Source organism: Lampris incognitus, chromosome 1 (assembly GCF_029633865.1).
Source record: "Lampris incognitus isolate fLamInc1 chromosome 1, fLamInc1.hap2, whole genome shotgun sequence".
NCBI classification, from domain to species: Eukaryota; Metazoa; Chordata; class Actinopteri; order Lampriformes; family Lampridae; genus Lampris; species Lampris incognitus.
This window is the reverse complement of record NC_079211.1, coordinates 84,557,213-84,572,239: the sequence shown is the minus strand read 5'-3', so window position 1 is coordinate 84,572,239 and position 15,027 is coordinate 84,557,213. Positions and strand designations below refer to the sequence as shown.

General features: G+C 47.3%; 1 protein-coding gene across 1 annotated transcript in view; it reads left to right on the top strand.

Moving 5' to 3' along the window:
* The window catches only part of LOC130122087 (nucleus accumbens-associated protein 2), a 370,393-nt gene extending 369,803 nt beyond the window's left edge, over window positions 1-590 (top strand). Inside the window, exon 9 of the mRNA XM_056291122.1 lies at window positions 1-590. This exon is cut by the window's left edge and continues 459 nt beyond it. Coding sequence (XP_056147097.1) covers window positions 1-185 — 185 coding nt within the window. The 3' untranslated portion in view covers window positions 186-590.
* Window positions 591-15,027: the final 14,437 nt, after the last annotated feature.

The window sequence follows — 15,027 nt, the reverse complement described above, 5'->3', positions numbered from 1 at the left end:
GCGAAGAAGCGGGATTAGGAGGCGATGTGGAGGGAGGCGGAGCAGGAAGGCTACAGACTGACCAACCCACAGACCCGCCCACCTCCTCTAACCCCTCCCCCCAACCTGCAGAGCCCGCTTCTGCTCACAGGGGATTTGTGGAAGCAGAGGAGAGGGGGGTGAGGCTTTTAGAAGACAGCCAATAAGCTTTTATTGCCTCTGCCTACCTGTATGTAAATAACACAATAGCTACCTGTCTCTCTGTCTACCTGTCTGTCTCTTTGTCTGTCTCAGTCTGTCAATTTTCTGTCTTCCTCTCTGTTTCCTGGTCCGTCCGTCTGTCTGTCTGTCTGTCTATCTGTTTTTCTGTCTCTCCATTCCGCTGCCTCCCTGTCTTTCTGTCTGTCTGTACGTCTATATGTCTGTCTGTCTGTCTCCCTGTCTTTCTGTCTGTCTGTATGGCTTGGCTCTGCTGCATGCTAATCAGGCTCTTGCAGTCACAGGCCCATAGAACCAAGTCTGGTTCTTCCGTGATACTGATACTGGTGAAAATGATGATGATGATGACGATGATGATGATGATGATGAAGAATATGTCCACCTTGACAATAATAAAGCTTCTTGATAATCAGACTGCTGCTGTTTCTGTTTCCATGTGAAGTAGTTTTGCTCTTGAGTCTTGAGACAGCAGACACCTTCCTTCTAGACTGTTCTGTTACACCTTCCTTCTGTTCTGTTACACCTTCCTTCTAAACAGTTCTGTTACACCTTCCTTCTACACTGTTCTGTTACACCTTCCTTCTAGACTGTTCTGTTACACCTTCCTTCTAGGCTGTTCTGTTACACCTTCCTTCTGTTCTGTTACACCTTCCTTCTAGACTGTTCTGTTACACCTTCCGTCTAGACTGTTCTGTTACACCTTCCTTCTGTTCTGTTATACCTTCCTTCTAGACTGTTCTGTTACACCTTCCTTCTGTTCTGTTACACCTTCCTTCTAGACAGTTCTGTTACACCTTGCTTCTGTTCTGTTACACCTTCCTTCTAAACAGTTCTGTTACACCTTCCTTCTGTTACACCTTCCTTCTAGACTGTTCTGTTACACCTTGCTTCTGTTCTGTTACACCTTCCTTCTAAACAGTTCTGTTACACCTTCCTTCTGTTCTGTTATACCTTCCTTCTAGACTGTTCTGTTAAACCTTCCTTCTGTTCTGTTACACCTTCCTTCTAGACAGTTCTGTTACACCTTCCTTCTAGACTGTTCTGTTACACCTTCCTTCTAGACTGTTCTGTTACACCTTCCTTCTGTTCTGTTACACCTTCCTTCTAGACAGTCCTGCTCACTGGCGAAACAGACCAGGCTGGACTTGGTATCAGACACTGACGTCTTCCTCTACATGTAAACGTATATTAAGATATACGGAGGTACATTCAAAGTTGTGAAGGTATATTAAAGTACTATGTGCAGGCATATGAAGGTATGTGGAGGTACAGTAAGGCTTACATTCTGTTGCCAACCTAAAGATGACCTGCAGAGCTTCTGAGCCGCTGGTAGCACTGCGGAGCAAAGCGGGTCCCTGTTCAACAAAAACACTAGCACCATGTGGCCTTCCGGCATGCTCATGAGAAAGTATGCCCTCGCCACCAGCACAGAGGGGTAAAGAGGACAAGGCTAAATAGTTAATCAAGGCTAATGGTAACTTCAGGGCTGTTAGCATTTTATGACCCTCAATCAAATCCCTTTTTTATAGGCGCACAGTCGACTGACAACAGACACATGAGGCTGTGCCCCGCCATTTGAGTTGTTACAACTGCCATTTCACTGGGCTGGCCCCATGTCAAAGTTCTTGCACTTGGACTTAAACTTGATATGTCACTGACACCACCTGTTTTGTGCTGTATACACTATATGTGACACACACACAGATCCTCGTTCTCTCCTCATCCGGGAGGATTTTGTGAAGAGCAGTGACATTTCCCTGCCTCATCATTTTCATCCTGTTTTCAGGAAAACTATTATCTGTTGCCTCGGTATCAACCCTGGTAACTGTAACAGATTCTTGGGGGCTCGTCCGGGGTCAGTGCCACCTGCGGGCAGGGAACTGGTCCAGTGATTGATGACATCTGGGACCCGAGCTGAGCTGATGCTGCAATCCATGAAAGCTGTGGAGGGAGAGAGACTGATGCGAGTGGAGGCTGGTGAACCAAAGCAGAGAGTGGACTGTGTGACTGTACGTGAGGAAGAGGGAAAGAGCTACAATGTCAGACAGTGAGAGGAAGAGCCTAGTGTGGGACATTAGGAAGGGGCGTGCTCACCTTGTCAGCAGAAGAAACTCTTTCACATCGCCGGGAAAAGACCAGTCTTTGCTAGACGAGGGAGATCACGAGGGTTGCTTCGAACACATCAATTCAATTCATTTCAGTTTATTGTCATTAAAAACAATGTGCAGGAGGCACATGTTAAAAATGAAATGAGGGCTGTGGCTTCACCAATCAGTGCAAGACAGACACACACACACAAACACAGCAAACACAGTAGAAGATATACACACATGAAGACCAAAAGCTAAAAATAAGTTAAAAGAGAGCTGGAGTACAAAATATTTAAAAATATCTACAGACATTCAGTGAGTAGCCAGGTTCAGGTGGCAACAGCTTGGGGAAAGAAGCTGTTTTTGAGCCTGGTAGTGCGGGCTCTGAGGCTCCTGTAGCGCCTCCCAGAGTGCAGGGGGGAGAACAGTCCATGGTTGGGGTGGGTGGGATCTCTGCTGATGCTCAGACCCCTTCGAAGGCAGCGTTTGTGATAAATGTCTTTTATGGCTGGGAGCTGGGTACCGGTGATATGCTGGGCTGCCTTGACGACCCACTGCAGAGCTTTCTGGTCTGCTAAGGTACAGTTGCCGTACCACACTGAGATGCAGCTCGTCAGGATGCTCTCTATGGTGCAGAGGTAGAAGTTGGTGAGAATTTTGGGGGGTAAACGGGCGCTCCTCGGCCTCCTCAGGAGATGCAGGTGTTGTTGGGCCTTTTTCACAAGGGCCTTCATGTACAGTAAGCCTCTTCTTGAGTCGGAGGACAGAAGTATGGTAGCATTGTTGGTTTTGTAGGACGCTATTGACACTGTTATTCAGGCTCAGAATATGATTCTAGTTGACCAAACCGTTGCTGCTGATGCTGATGTCAATGTCTATGTTGAACCACATGACACAGTCACTACAGTTCAACCCGATGACACTACTCATGCAGCTGCAATTAGTTCAGTTAGGTCTACTCAGCTTAGTGACACAGCCAACATAGCTGCAGTAACTACAACCCATGCTGCTCCAGCAGTTGAGAACGCCAGTGCTGCTATGGCTAGTTCACTTGGTGCCACACCAAATAGTGAGCTACATAGAACGCTGTTAAGCTATGAAGATCTTGGTAAGAAACGTTGGCTGTGTGGTAATACACTGTATATGTCCACACAGCCCTCACTGACACCACCAGCTGCACAGAACATAGCATTACACATTACACAGTAGTGACCAGTCTGAACCCAATACTTACCAGCCACATGAGAAGGTGGTCTCCATCAGAGAACTCTCGTGCCTCCACCACAGAGAATTCAAAATTCAAGGAGGTCAAATTGGTGATCTTACATTTGACATCAGACATCACCTACAGTAATGTGTGCAGACAGATCGATGAAGGAATCCAAGAAGACTTTAGTGGCTCAGAAACAGTCAGGGGTGCACTCAGGATAATGAAATCAGGCAACTTTAAAGACATGCTGATGAATAAAGATGATGTGACTGTGGTGGAACTTTTCCATGGAATAGTGTCCATGGAAACCAGACCAACACAGGGGGCATCAGTGAGACAAACATCTCACCATGTGCTCCTTCAGTAATAGCCCGGGAAGGGCCCAGGAAGCTAAGATCGTACTGGGAGGAGACCATATACATAGTCAAGGAACAAGTATCTGAAAATCCTGTGCACTTTGTCTATCCAGACACTAGAGGTAAGCTGAAAACGAGAACTCTGCATCACAATCTGTTGTTACCTGTTAGCGACCTACATGCTGAAGCTCCTCCTTGTCAAGTGAACCTGAGAAACAACAGTGAAAAGGGCATTCAAATGTCAGTGACTTGGAGAACCAGACAGATAAGAGTGACAACCCAGAGGATGAACAGAGCACTGGAGATTATTGGCTAAGGATGCCTGTGAACAGAAGAGAGAGGTTCTGTCCAAATACCACAAAGACACACTGAGAATGAATACCTACCTGATCCAGTCAGAGTACCTGCAAGGGAAGAACAAGGACACACAGAGAGGACACATGAAAATGAACTCTTACCTTGGTCAGTCCAATCAGAGACAGGGGAGGGACCCAAAGAGAGACCCTGATCCCACCTGCAGCAAACAAACACAGAGGTGTGAGGCGATCTGCCAGGGAGAGAAAGCCGAGGCGCCTGCTGACACATGAAACACTCGGTCAGCCTTTATTACAACCGTGTGCTACAGTCAACACAGTCGGGCATACAGTGCACCCTACTTACCATTACGGGGTCCACCTTATCATATGCCACTGACATACCCGCCGGCACCGCACCTGCCCCCGTCACGCGTGCCATACATTACACCTGTTCATTGGTTTCAAAGGCAGTTTTTGTTTTTGAGAGAAATGTTGAGTTATAGTTACTGTGAGGATTTGAGTTCAGGGATATTTGAATTTTGGAAATATCAGGAGCCATTTTTATTTTGTCGGGGATCGTGTGACACACAAAATTCTGGTCATTTGTGTCAATGTACTTTTTTTTTCATTGTTCAACTGGGAAGGATCTCGGGATTTGGCAAAGAAAATGCCCTAACAAAGTCTAACCATCCACAGCAGGGGGCAGTGTAGGACTGTTGTTTCACTCGGGGACTCTCTTGAATACGCCTGCAAGTTCCTAGTGCTCTCATTATCCGGGAGGATTTGGGGAAGAGCAGTCACGTTTTCATGCCTCATCATTTCCTCCTGTTTTCGAGAAAACTGTATCTGTTGCCTCGGTATCAACCCTGGTACCTGTAACATACTGCAGCGAATTCAGCGGGGCAGCCCGGCAACCGTCGCCACAGCCGGGACGCGAACCCGTGTCTCCCGCACCGCGGGCGATAACGTTAACCAGTCGACTAACCGTTAGTCAAGGGCTAACGTGTCTACTTATTAGTGTGCGTTACAATACGTTATCCGAACCGCTTATCCTGCTCTCAGGGTGGCGGGGATGCTGGAGCCCATCCCAGCAGTCACTGGGCGGCAGGCGGGGGACACCCTGGACAGGCCGCCAGGCCATCACGGGGCCGACAGACACACACACACACACACACACACACACACACACACACACATACATATGGACAATTTAATACGGCCGATTCACTTGACCCACATGTCTTTGAGTCACCTGACCTACGTGTCATTGATGCGTTATTATGGACCCCACTGCTTTTCTGGGCACTCTGCCTCTGATTGGCCAGTACTCGTTGCCTCCGTTGGTTGGGTTGGTTAGGGCGGAGTTAGGTGTAAGGTTAGCTAATCAGAGGCAGAGTAGGGGTGGGTCTTCCTGGAATCCTAGTGCCTGGGTGCTACACAGGGCGTCTCTTGCCCAGAAAAGCAGTGGGTTTCATAATAACGCGTCATGGATTCACCTGACCTACATGTCTTTGAGTCACCTGACCTACATGTCTTTGGACTGTGGTTGGAAACCGGAGCACCCGGAGGAAACCCACGCAGACATGGGAAGAACATGCAAACTCCACACAGAGGACGACCTGGGACGACCCCAAGGTTGGACTACCCCGGGGCTCGAACCCAAGACGTTCTTGCTGTGAGGCGACCGTGCTAACCACTGCGCCACCGTGCAGCACATATATGTTATGGGAAACAAAATAAGTGAGCACATACAGAATTCAGAGTAACAGGAAGTTGGCTTGTTAACATTTGGGCCAATGGGGAGAACTGACGTTTATCCTACTTAGAAGAAGTGGAAGTATGTAGACCGTGCCTGCAAATTAGGCTGTCAAATCAAATGAAGGGGCGGGGGCTTCCTCCACAAGCTGCTGCAATGAAATGGAGACGTAGACATTGTAGCCCTGTAAATATCAAAACTGAAGGTTTTCCTCTTTTCTGGGGGGGGGGGGATTTCCCTCTTTTTTCTCCCAAACTGTACCCTAGTCCATGGGCCAGAGCCCAAAATTTCCTATTTCGGTACACTCAAGGTGGCAAAACTTACTTATAATTTTTGAAAGGATCCATGTCTGTAGATGATATTTTGGTATGATAACCATTCCTGAGTGGCAGCTGTATCACAGTTATCAGCTCATGAAGTTAATCCCCCCCTAAAGTAAATTGCATTTTAGACGCTGGTGCATATCCTGGTTTAGCCTCATGGTCAGGACATTTTTCAATGTTCTATAATATTGTCTTTGGTATCATTTTAAAGGGGACCTTCTTAGCTTTCATTCAAGCCCTGTTGTGGATATTTCTCACAAATATAGAGGTCACTTGAGCTCTTCAACCCGTCAATAACACACATCTTTCTGCAATGTTCGCCTAAACTATATACTTTCTTTTAGCCCTGTGGCATCTAGGAATATCAGGGACACAAAACACAAAAACTGGAATACTCACAGGACTGTAAAGATTCAGGAAATGTATAATATACCCATACTATTTCATTGTGTGAGGTGATTGTGAACCTTAAATTAGAAGGGCATTATTACTAAGAAACTAACTAGACCAAAGCCAGTTAGTCCATGGGTCAGACCAGATATCGATATCACCCAAGGTGACACAACTTCACTGGTGCCATTTTATTTGGTACACTAACAGAAGTAAAATAATACATGATAACCTTTCCAAATGAGCAGCTATTTCATTTTTCTTTCAGGAAACCTGTTTCTGTGCCTCTCACGATTGTGTATTTGCCCAGATTTTTACAAATATAGCATTTCAACACCCCTGGTACTGATTAGCCTAGCTTAAACTCTGGGACAGTTCTTAGTTGGCCAACAACCAAGGATAACCAGTACTGTGTACTTCCATTCATTGTGCTAAGCTAGGCTAACGTGCAGCCAGATAGCTTTCTACTAAACACATATAGAGGAAACTGGTATCTATCTTCTTGTCTCACTCTGGAGAAGATTGTAAGCTAATTTCCCATAATGTTAGCATGTTCTTTTAATGTATATGTTAATATGATTAGTTAAAGTGGCTACGAGGAACTTTCATCTTGTGTTGATTTTAGCGGCCTCATGTGGACAAAATACAGCTGTTGCATAGCAACTAGGTAATGTATCTATTTGTGGCTATGTAAGATAAATAATGGTAATATGACGCTGGTGAAGCAAAGTAAACTTTGTTTTAGTAGTGTTCATACACCTAAGTTACATTTATTTGTTTGTATGTGGCAGGTGAAAACTGACTGAATATGGCCACTGGTGAACAAGCAAGTTTTTACCCAATACCAAAGCGCCCACGGGTGGAGTGCATTATCCACTGTTCTGATGATACAGATAAGCTGGTTTCACTACAAAGTGTCGACTCATGGAGAACTCTGCTCAGGGCAGCTCAGATACGAAATCATGCACCAGTTTTGAAACTGGCAAAAGACATTCCTGAGGGACAGATTCCAGCAATCTACTACCACAGAAAGTGTCGCAGTATCTTCACTATGAAGCAAATTCTTGATGGCCTCCTTGCAAAAGAAAAGAAAAGTTGTGTCTCTGCTGAAGAGAAACAATCTAAGAGAGTAGCTCGACATGCTCCAAGTACATCTAGGACTTATGATGCAGAGTGCATATTTTGTCAGAAAAACAGCAAATATTCCAAGAGACAGAATACGAGAGAAGTACTGGTGCAGTGTCGAGAACTGCGAGCTGATGCAAAGATCAGGAGTGCAGCCACAAAGAAAAGGGACAGCAGAATCCTTGCCATTGTGAGTAGAGACCTTGTAGCAGCTGAAGGGCACTACCACATGCTGTAGACTTTACACCAAAGAAGAGGTTTCCAAAGGAGAGGTTGCCAGCAATGAAGATGATGATGCTGCAGCCCAGTATGAAGCTGCTGTGAATAAGGCATACAATGAGCTGTTCCTCTTCATCAGGATGGAGCTTTTTGGCAATCCTCAAGTGATGACAATGGCTGATCTCTCTTCTAGACTGGTAGCTTCAATGAACTCCCAAGGCATTGCCCAAGTCAAGGAATCAACCAAGAAGCACATAAGGCGAAACCTGGAGAGTGAGTTTGCTGGAGCCTTGCAGATATTCCCTGATGAGAAAGGAAAATTCCTCCTCTATCCCGATAACTTGTCCATGAGGGAACTTGCCAAAGAAAATCAGTCTCTCAAAAGGGAGCTGCAGACCCTGAAAAGTGTCAGTGCACAAGATGTTATAGCCAAAGCAGCCATGAAATTGAGAGCAGACATTAAAAGTCAAGATGTTCCTCAAACCTGGCCGCCTGAAGTCAAACCAGAAGCAGAATGTCCTACCATTCCAGAGTCGCTCATTATCTTCCTGTACTCTCTACTCACAGGCTCAAATGATCCTGATCATGCATCCCAGAGAGTGCAGTGCCTTCTGCAGTCATTTGGCCATGACATAGTATATGCAGTGACATGTGGAAATACCAAGCCTTCCAAGCACATTGTTCTGCCATTCAGTGTCAAATCGTTGACAGGAAATGTAGAGTTGATAAACATCCTCAACCGACTTGGTCACAGTGTGTCCTATTCACAGATGGAAGAGATCAACACTGCCCCGTGTCTCCAGAAACTCTCGTCATCAGGGAGTGGCATTGCCCTTCCAGCTAACATCCATCCTGGCATATTCACAACTTTAGCCTGGGACAATATCGACCGTCTTGAAGAAACTGCCAGTGGTGAGGGAACATCTCACAGAGTCAATGGGATTGCTGTGCAAGCAAAGCCAGTCAACCCACTTCCTGTCCAACCCATGCCCACTGTTCCCAAAACAAAGAAGAGAAGCATTGATGGACCCCCACCAATGTTACCAACTTACAATGCTGGACAACGGGTAGGGCCACCACAAAGCAAAAAGTCAGATGCCGATACTGCAGCCAATACTAAGCTTGCCAGAGAGAAAAACCTTCTTTGGGTCCTAGCACGCATGTCACAACAAGAAGAACAGTCAGTCAGAAGCTGGACAGGCTTCAACATCCTGACTCGAGGAGAGATGACGGTCATCCCCGACGATATAGGCTATCTGCCTACCATCAATGCTCCAGCGACACAAATGTCTACTGTCAACGAGGTGCTTAACCAGTCACTGAGCATCATGCAGTGCTTAGGCCTGAGGAAGATTGTCTGTGTCTTTGACCAAGCCCTGTATGCGAAGGCTGTCGAGATCACATGGAAACACCATGACAAGTTCCATGATATCATCGTCAGGCTTGGGGTATTCCACACCATCTGCACACTGCTGGCAATAATAGGAAAGCGTTTCCAAGATGCTGGACTCAAAGACCTCTGCATTGAGTCTGGCATGATTGCAGAAGGCTCAATTGCTGGTGTTATGGATGGCCGCAAGTACAACAGGGCAGTGCAACTACACAAGCTCCTGTATGAGGCTCTCATGCGACTGACCTTGAATGGTTTCCTGTCCTGGTTGGAAGAAACTCACAGGAATGACATGGTTCACCTGAATGAGACACTGAAGACCATTGACAGCCTTGGGAAAGAAGTCTCACAACATGCTTTGAAGGAGGTCCTCGAGAACCGCTCTTGTACACGCATCATGGATCTATTTGAAGTCTACCGTGAGTTCCTTAGAGGTGGAAACGGCAGCCTCTCGAACTTCTGGATGTCCTATTTGGACATGGTTGAAATCTTGTTGGGGCTCATCCGAGCATCCAGAGAGGGAGACTGGATGCTACACTTGGCTAGCATTCGAGCAATGATCCCATGGTGCTTTGCTTATGACAGGATGAATTATGCACGCTACCTCCCCTACTACTACGCCCAGATGTCTGAGCTGCCCATCACACACCCAGATGTGTACACAGAATTCATGGAAGGAGGCTTCTCAGTCCAACTGGGCTCCACCAATCCCTTTGGCCGAATCCCTGTTGACCAAGCTATAGAAGAAACGGTGAACAAAGACATCCAAACAGCTGGAGGGACAAAGGGATTCAGCTTGAAGCCAGGAGCTGTGACCAAATATTATCTCACAGCTGAGTATAGAAGCATGTACCTCAGACAGCTGAGAGACCTGACAGGTCAAGGCAGGTGCAAATGGTCTCATCCAGATCTACAGAGTCCAAGGATCAAGAGAGATGAAGCAGATGTCCAGTCTCTCATGGACCTTATGGAGAATAACGGGCTCAATCCTATGTCCCCTGATGAGATTGATTTGGTTAGCCTCTCCACTGGCAACATGGCTCCACCTGATGTGACCATAGATCTCTTGAGAGCTCTTGAGAAAGGAGAAGAGGCCTACCAAGCATTCCAGCAAACAAGGTTAGATGCAGACCCACCACCTGTGAAATTCCACGACAAGATGACCAAGCAAAGTCTGAAAACATTCTCCAATGTCAGCACAAAACAAGCTCATGGAAAGAAAGCACAGGATGTGGTTCTGAAGGCAGATAGAAACCTTTTCAGTCACATGATCCTGGTGGCTGAAAGCAGGAAGGTGAATCTGAAGGATGTCCTTGCCTACCCATTGGGCCCACTACCATGGGCACTGGCAAATGCTGATGGGTCCTTACGAAAAACAAACAAGGCTGCACTTGCCAGAGAGCTTGAAAAGAATGTATCTCCTGCAGAAGACATCCCAATCCCATCTACTTCCATCATTGATGGGATGAGCCTGGTCCAAAAAATGAATGGCAACAACAAAACCTTTGCACAGGTGGCAGAGTCAGCCTTGACCCAGGTCCTCCATGAGGGAGCACAGAGTGGGAGGATTGATGTTGTTTTTGATGTCTATCACCAGACTTCGATCAAAGATGCTGAACGACTGAACCGGGGTGGAGACATCACTCTCCAGTACAAGAATCTTGCAGGGGGACACCACGTCCAGCAGTGGAGAAAATTTCTGTGCAGTTCCTCCAACAAGACCAGTCTCATCAAGTTTCTGGTAGAAGAGTGGAAACTCCCACGATACAGAGCTATGCTGCATGGCAAGGTGTTGTACATGACCTGTGAGGAAACCTGCTACAAGTTGACAGAAGATGGGTGTGAGGAAGCAGCAGAACTGCACTCCACACATGAAGAAGCTGACACCCGTCTGCTCCTGCATGCATTGCATGCAGCAAATGCGGGCTCAAAGTCAGTTATCATCACAGCTGAGGACACTGATGTCATGGTGCTTTGTCTTGGCTTCCAGAAGGACATCACCTGTCCCATCTACCAGAAGTGTGGGACTCAGAACCGCACACGGTTTGTCGACATCACCAAACTGGCAAGTTCACTTGGAGACAGCATCTGTGACAGCCTAATTGGCTTACAATGCCTTCACAGGCTGCGACACTGTCAGTGCATTCGCTGGTCGAGGGAAGCTGAATGCCCTGAAGATAGTGAGAAAGCACACTTCCTGCCAAGAGACTTTTAGTCAACTGGGACAGACATGGAATGTGAGTGATGAGCTGTTCCAGAAAATTGAGCAGTTCACCTGTCGGGTGTATGTTGCTAATAGCAGCACTGCTGAGGTGAACAAACTGCGTTACCAGCTCTTCTGCACCAAAAGGGGAGAGGTTGAGTCCAGCCAGCTGCCACCATGTAGAGACTGTCTCTTTATGCATGTTCAACGAGCCAACTATCAGGCAGCATTATGGAAGTGCTGTCTGCAGGCTAACCCTGTGGTGCCAAGCCCTACTGAGTATGGATGGACAGACGATGAAGGCAAGCTGACCATTTACTGGATGCACTCCCCACCTGCACCAGATGTGGTCTTGGAAATGCTAACATGCAAGTGTGTGCATTCATGCTAAATGCCAAGCTGCATGTGCCTGTCAAATGGACTTCCATGCACAGACATGTGCAGGTTACAGACCTGCAGTAACCAAAAACAGCAGGATGGTCCAGAACTGGACTTTGAACTTGGGGAGTCAGATGATGAGAGAAACGAGCAGTTTGATGAATGACAGTGTGATGATTCTGATGGTATTACTGTGGTAGTAGTCTATTGATGCACAGGATGTTGATTCTGGACTTGGTTACCCAGAGCTTGATAACAATAATGTAACCATATTCACATATACCCATTACCCTACCCATTACCATTACATATACCCACTAATGATATGGGATTACATGTATCATTGACTAAGTATATGTAAATGTCAATGTTGTTTAAAATATTAAGATAGTTCATTACCTCACTATGGTATTCCTTTTTATCATGTATTTTGATTGTGTATTTAAACAAATGTATAGAGACCAGTTTGTGACCTAACTGGCTTTGGTCTAGTTCTCATTTAAGGCTCACAATCACCTCACACAATGAAATAGTATGGGTATATTATACATTTCCTGAATCTTTACAGTCCTGTGAGTATTCCAGTTTTTGTGTTTTGTGTCCCTGATATTCCTAGATGCCACAGGGCTAAAAGAAAGTATACAGTTTAGGCGAAAATTGCAGAAAGATGTGTGTTATTGATGGGTTGAAGAGCTCAAGTGACCTCTATATTTGTGAGAAATATCCACAACAGGGCTTGAATGAAAGCTAAGAAGGTCCCCTTTAAAATGATACCAAAGACAATATTATAGAACATTGAAAAATGTCCTGACCATGAGGCTAAACCAGGATATGCACCAGCGTCTAAAATGCAATTTACTTTAGGGGGTGGTTAACTTCATGAGCTGATAACTGTGATACAGCTGCCACTCAGGAATGGTTATCATACCAAAATATCATCTACAGACATGGATCCTTTCAAAAATTATAAGTAAGTTTTGCCACCTTGAGTGTACCGAAATATCGTCTGGCCCATGGACTAATAGCTGACCTCCGCGACTTAGCCAGTCTCTAACTTTGGGACGTTGGAGGAAGAAATAAGAGACCAGCTCACTGAACATTCTAATCCATCCATTACCCAAACCGCTTATCCTGCTCTCAGGGTCGTGGGGATGCTGGAGCCTATCCCAGCAGTCATTGGGTGGCAGGCGGGGAGACACCCTGGACAGGCCGCCAGGCCATCACAGGGCCAACTTCAAATCCGTGAAAAGTTAATTATATCGCCAGACGACCTGACGCTTAAGCAGGCTCTAGAAATCGCCTTGCAGATTGGAACAGCCATGGAGTTGATGGCAAAGCTATCTTGCTATGCTTCCCCTCAGCCCACCACAGCAACACAACATGTGGAGGTCCCCGAGTGCCTTCCAAACTTTGCACTGTCTGATACTGACCCAGGGGTAAACTATACAGCACGCACCCGCAGTCAACCGCGCCAAAGCTGCGGTAATTTTGGTTCCTCATCACACGCCAGCAGAGCTCCGATGTGCCCAGCGAGAGAGCAAATAAGGCAGCGATGTGGGAAAAGCAACCACTTCGCCAGGGTCTGCGGCTCTGCCCCAGTTATTGTGCGGGGCCCCAAGGTCTGCGGCAGTTAACCCTTCATTCCCCATGCCTTTGGGGAATGCAGCACGGTGGCCCAGCGGTTAGTGCTGTTGCCTCACAGCAAGAAGGTCCTTGGTTCAAACCCCGGGGTTGTCCAACCTTGGGGGGGGGGGGTCATCCCAGGTCATTCTCTGTGTGGAGTTTGCATGTTCTCCCTGTGTCTGCGGTGGGTTTTCTCCGGGTGCTCCGGTTCCCCCCACCATCAGAAAGACGTGCATGTTGGGGTTTGTACTCCTATTTGTGCCCCTGACCGAGGCATGGCAAGACCAACTGGAGTTGGTCCCCGGGCACTGCACGGCAGCTGCCCACTGCTCCTAGCTGCACAGCTAGGATTGGTTAAATGCAGAGAGAGAATTTCCCCATGGGGATTAAGAAAGTAGTAAACGAAACAACAAAAAAAAACTCAGTGAGCTCTGCTCATATACCTTTTTAAGACATGCACTGTGGAACTGGGCCAGGTGTGTATGCCTCTGCTGCTGGACACAGGTTGCTCCTGTGTCCAGCAGCAGAGGATATGTCCCTTTTTAACCGATCTACAGTCCAACGCTTCCTTCCCCACTTGAAACTCACTGCTCCCTTGGCAGTATTACATGGATACAGCAACTCTAGGATCGACTCAGTGGGCACCCTCAGCTGCACAGTGCGTTATGGCAACAAAACTCTGCCTGCCTTTTCATTTCAAATGGCATGGCATAGCACTAACCTTAGGGGATCGATCTAAACCCTCTGTCTGGGCGTTACATTCTTGGACAGTTGCAGGGCAGCCATTTTCCAGGTCAGCTCACCATAGGAACACCTTTGGCCTGCACTCTTTTCAGGTGTAGGCTTTATCTTCCGCTTCTGGTGTGGGAAGATGGCGGCGCAAACTCGCGTTTGCAGTAGCCTCACCAAGTACTGGTGTGGGAAGATGGTCGTGTGAACTTATGTTTGCGGCGGCCTCACCCAGTACCGTCCATGCAGTGTCTTTGTCCACGTCGGCGTCTAAGTTTGTCTTCGTTTGATGGCTAGGAGAGCTGTAACTGGATCGGCTGGGAGAGCTTGGTCTGCTGTGTCCTGTGGGCCCAGGGACCACGGCCCTGCCTAGAGCTGATAGGAAACACCAAGGACAGTCTGACAGGACGCGGAAGCGGAGCAGGCTAAACTAACTGCTAGCCTATGCAGATGGGCAGTTCCTAGAACACCGAGGGTGGTCTGGCGGCAGCCTCGCCTAGTGTTGACTGTGTTTTTGGTGTCGTCATGTGGAGTGCGGGGAGGTGTATTGAGGGTGTCAGGCTGGGAGAGCTGGCGTTGGATCAGCTGGGGGAGCCTGTTTGCTGGGTCCGGTGGGTCCAACCTCTTTTCAGGTTTGGGCTGCATCTTCCCCTTCCAGTATGGGAAGATGGCGCCACGAACGGACGTTTGCAGCGGCCTCACCCACAACTGGTGTGGGAAGATGGTGGTGCAAACTTATGT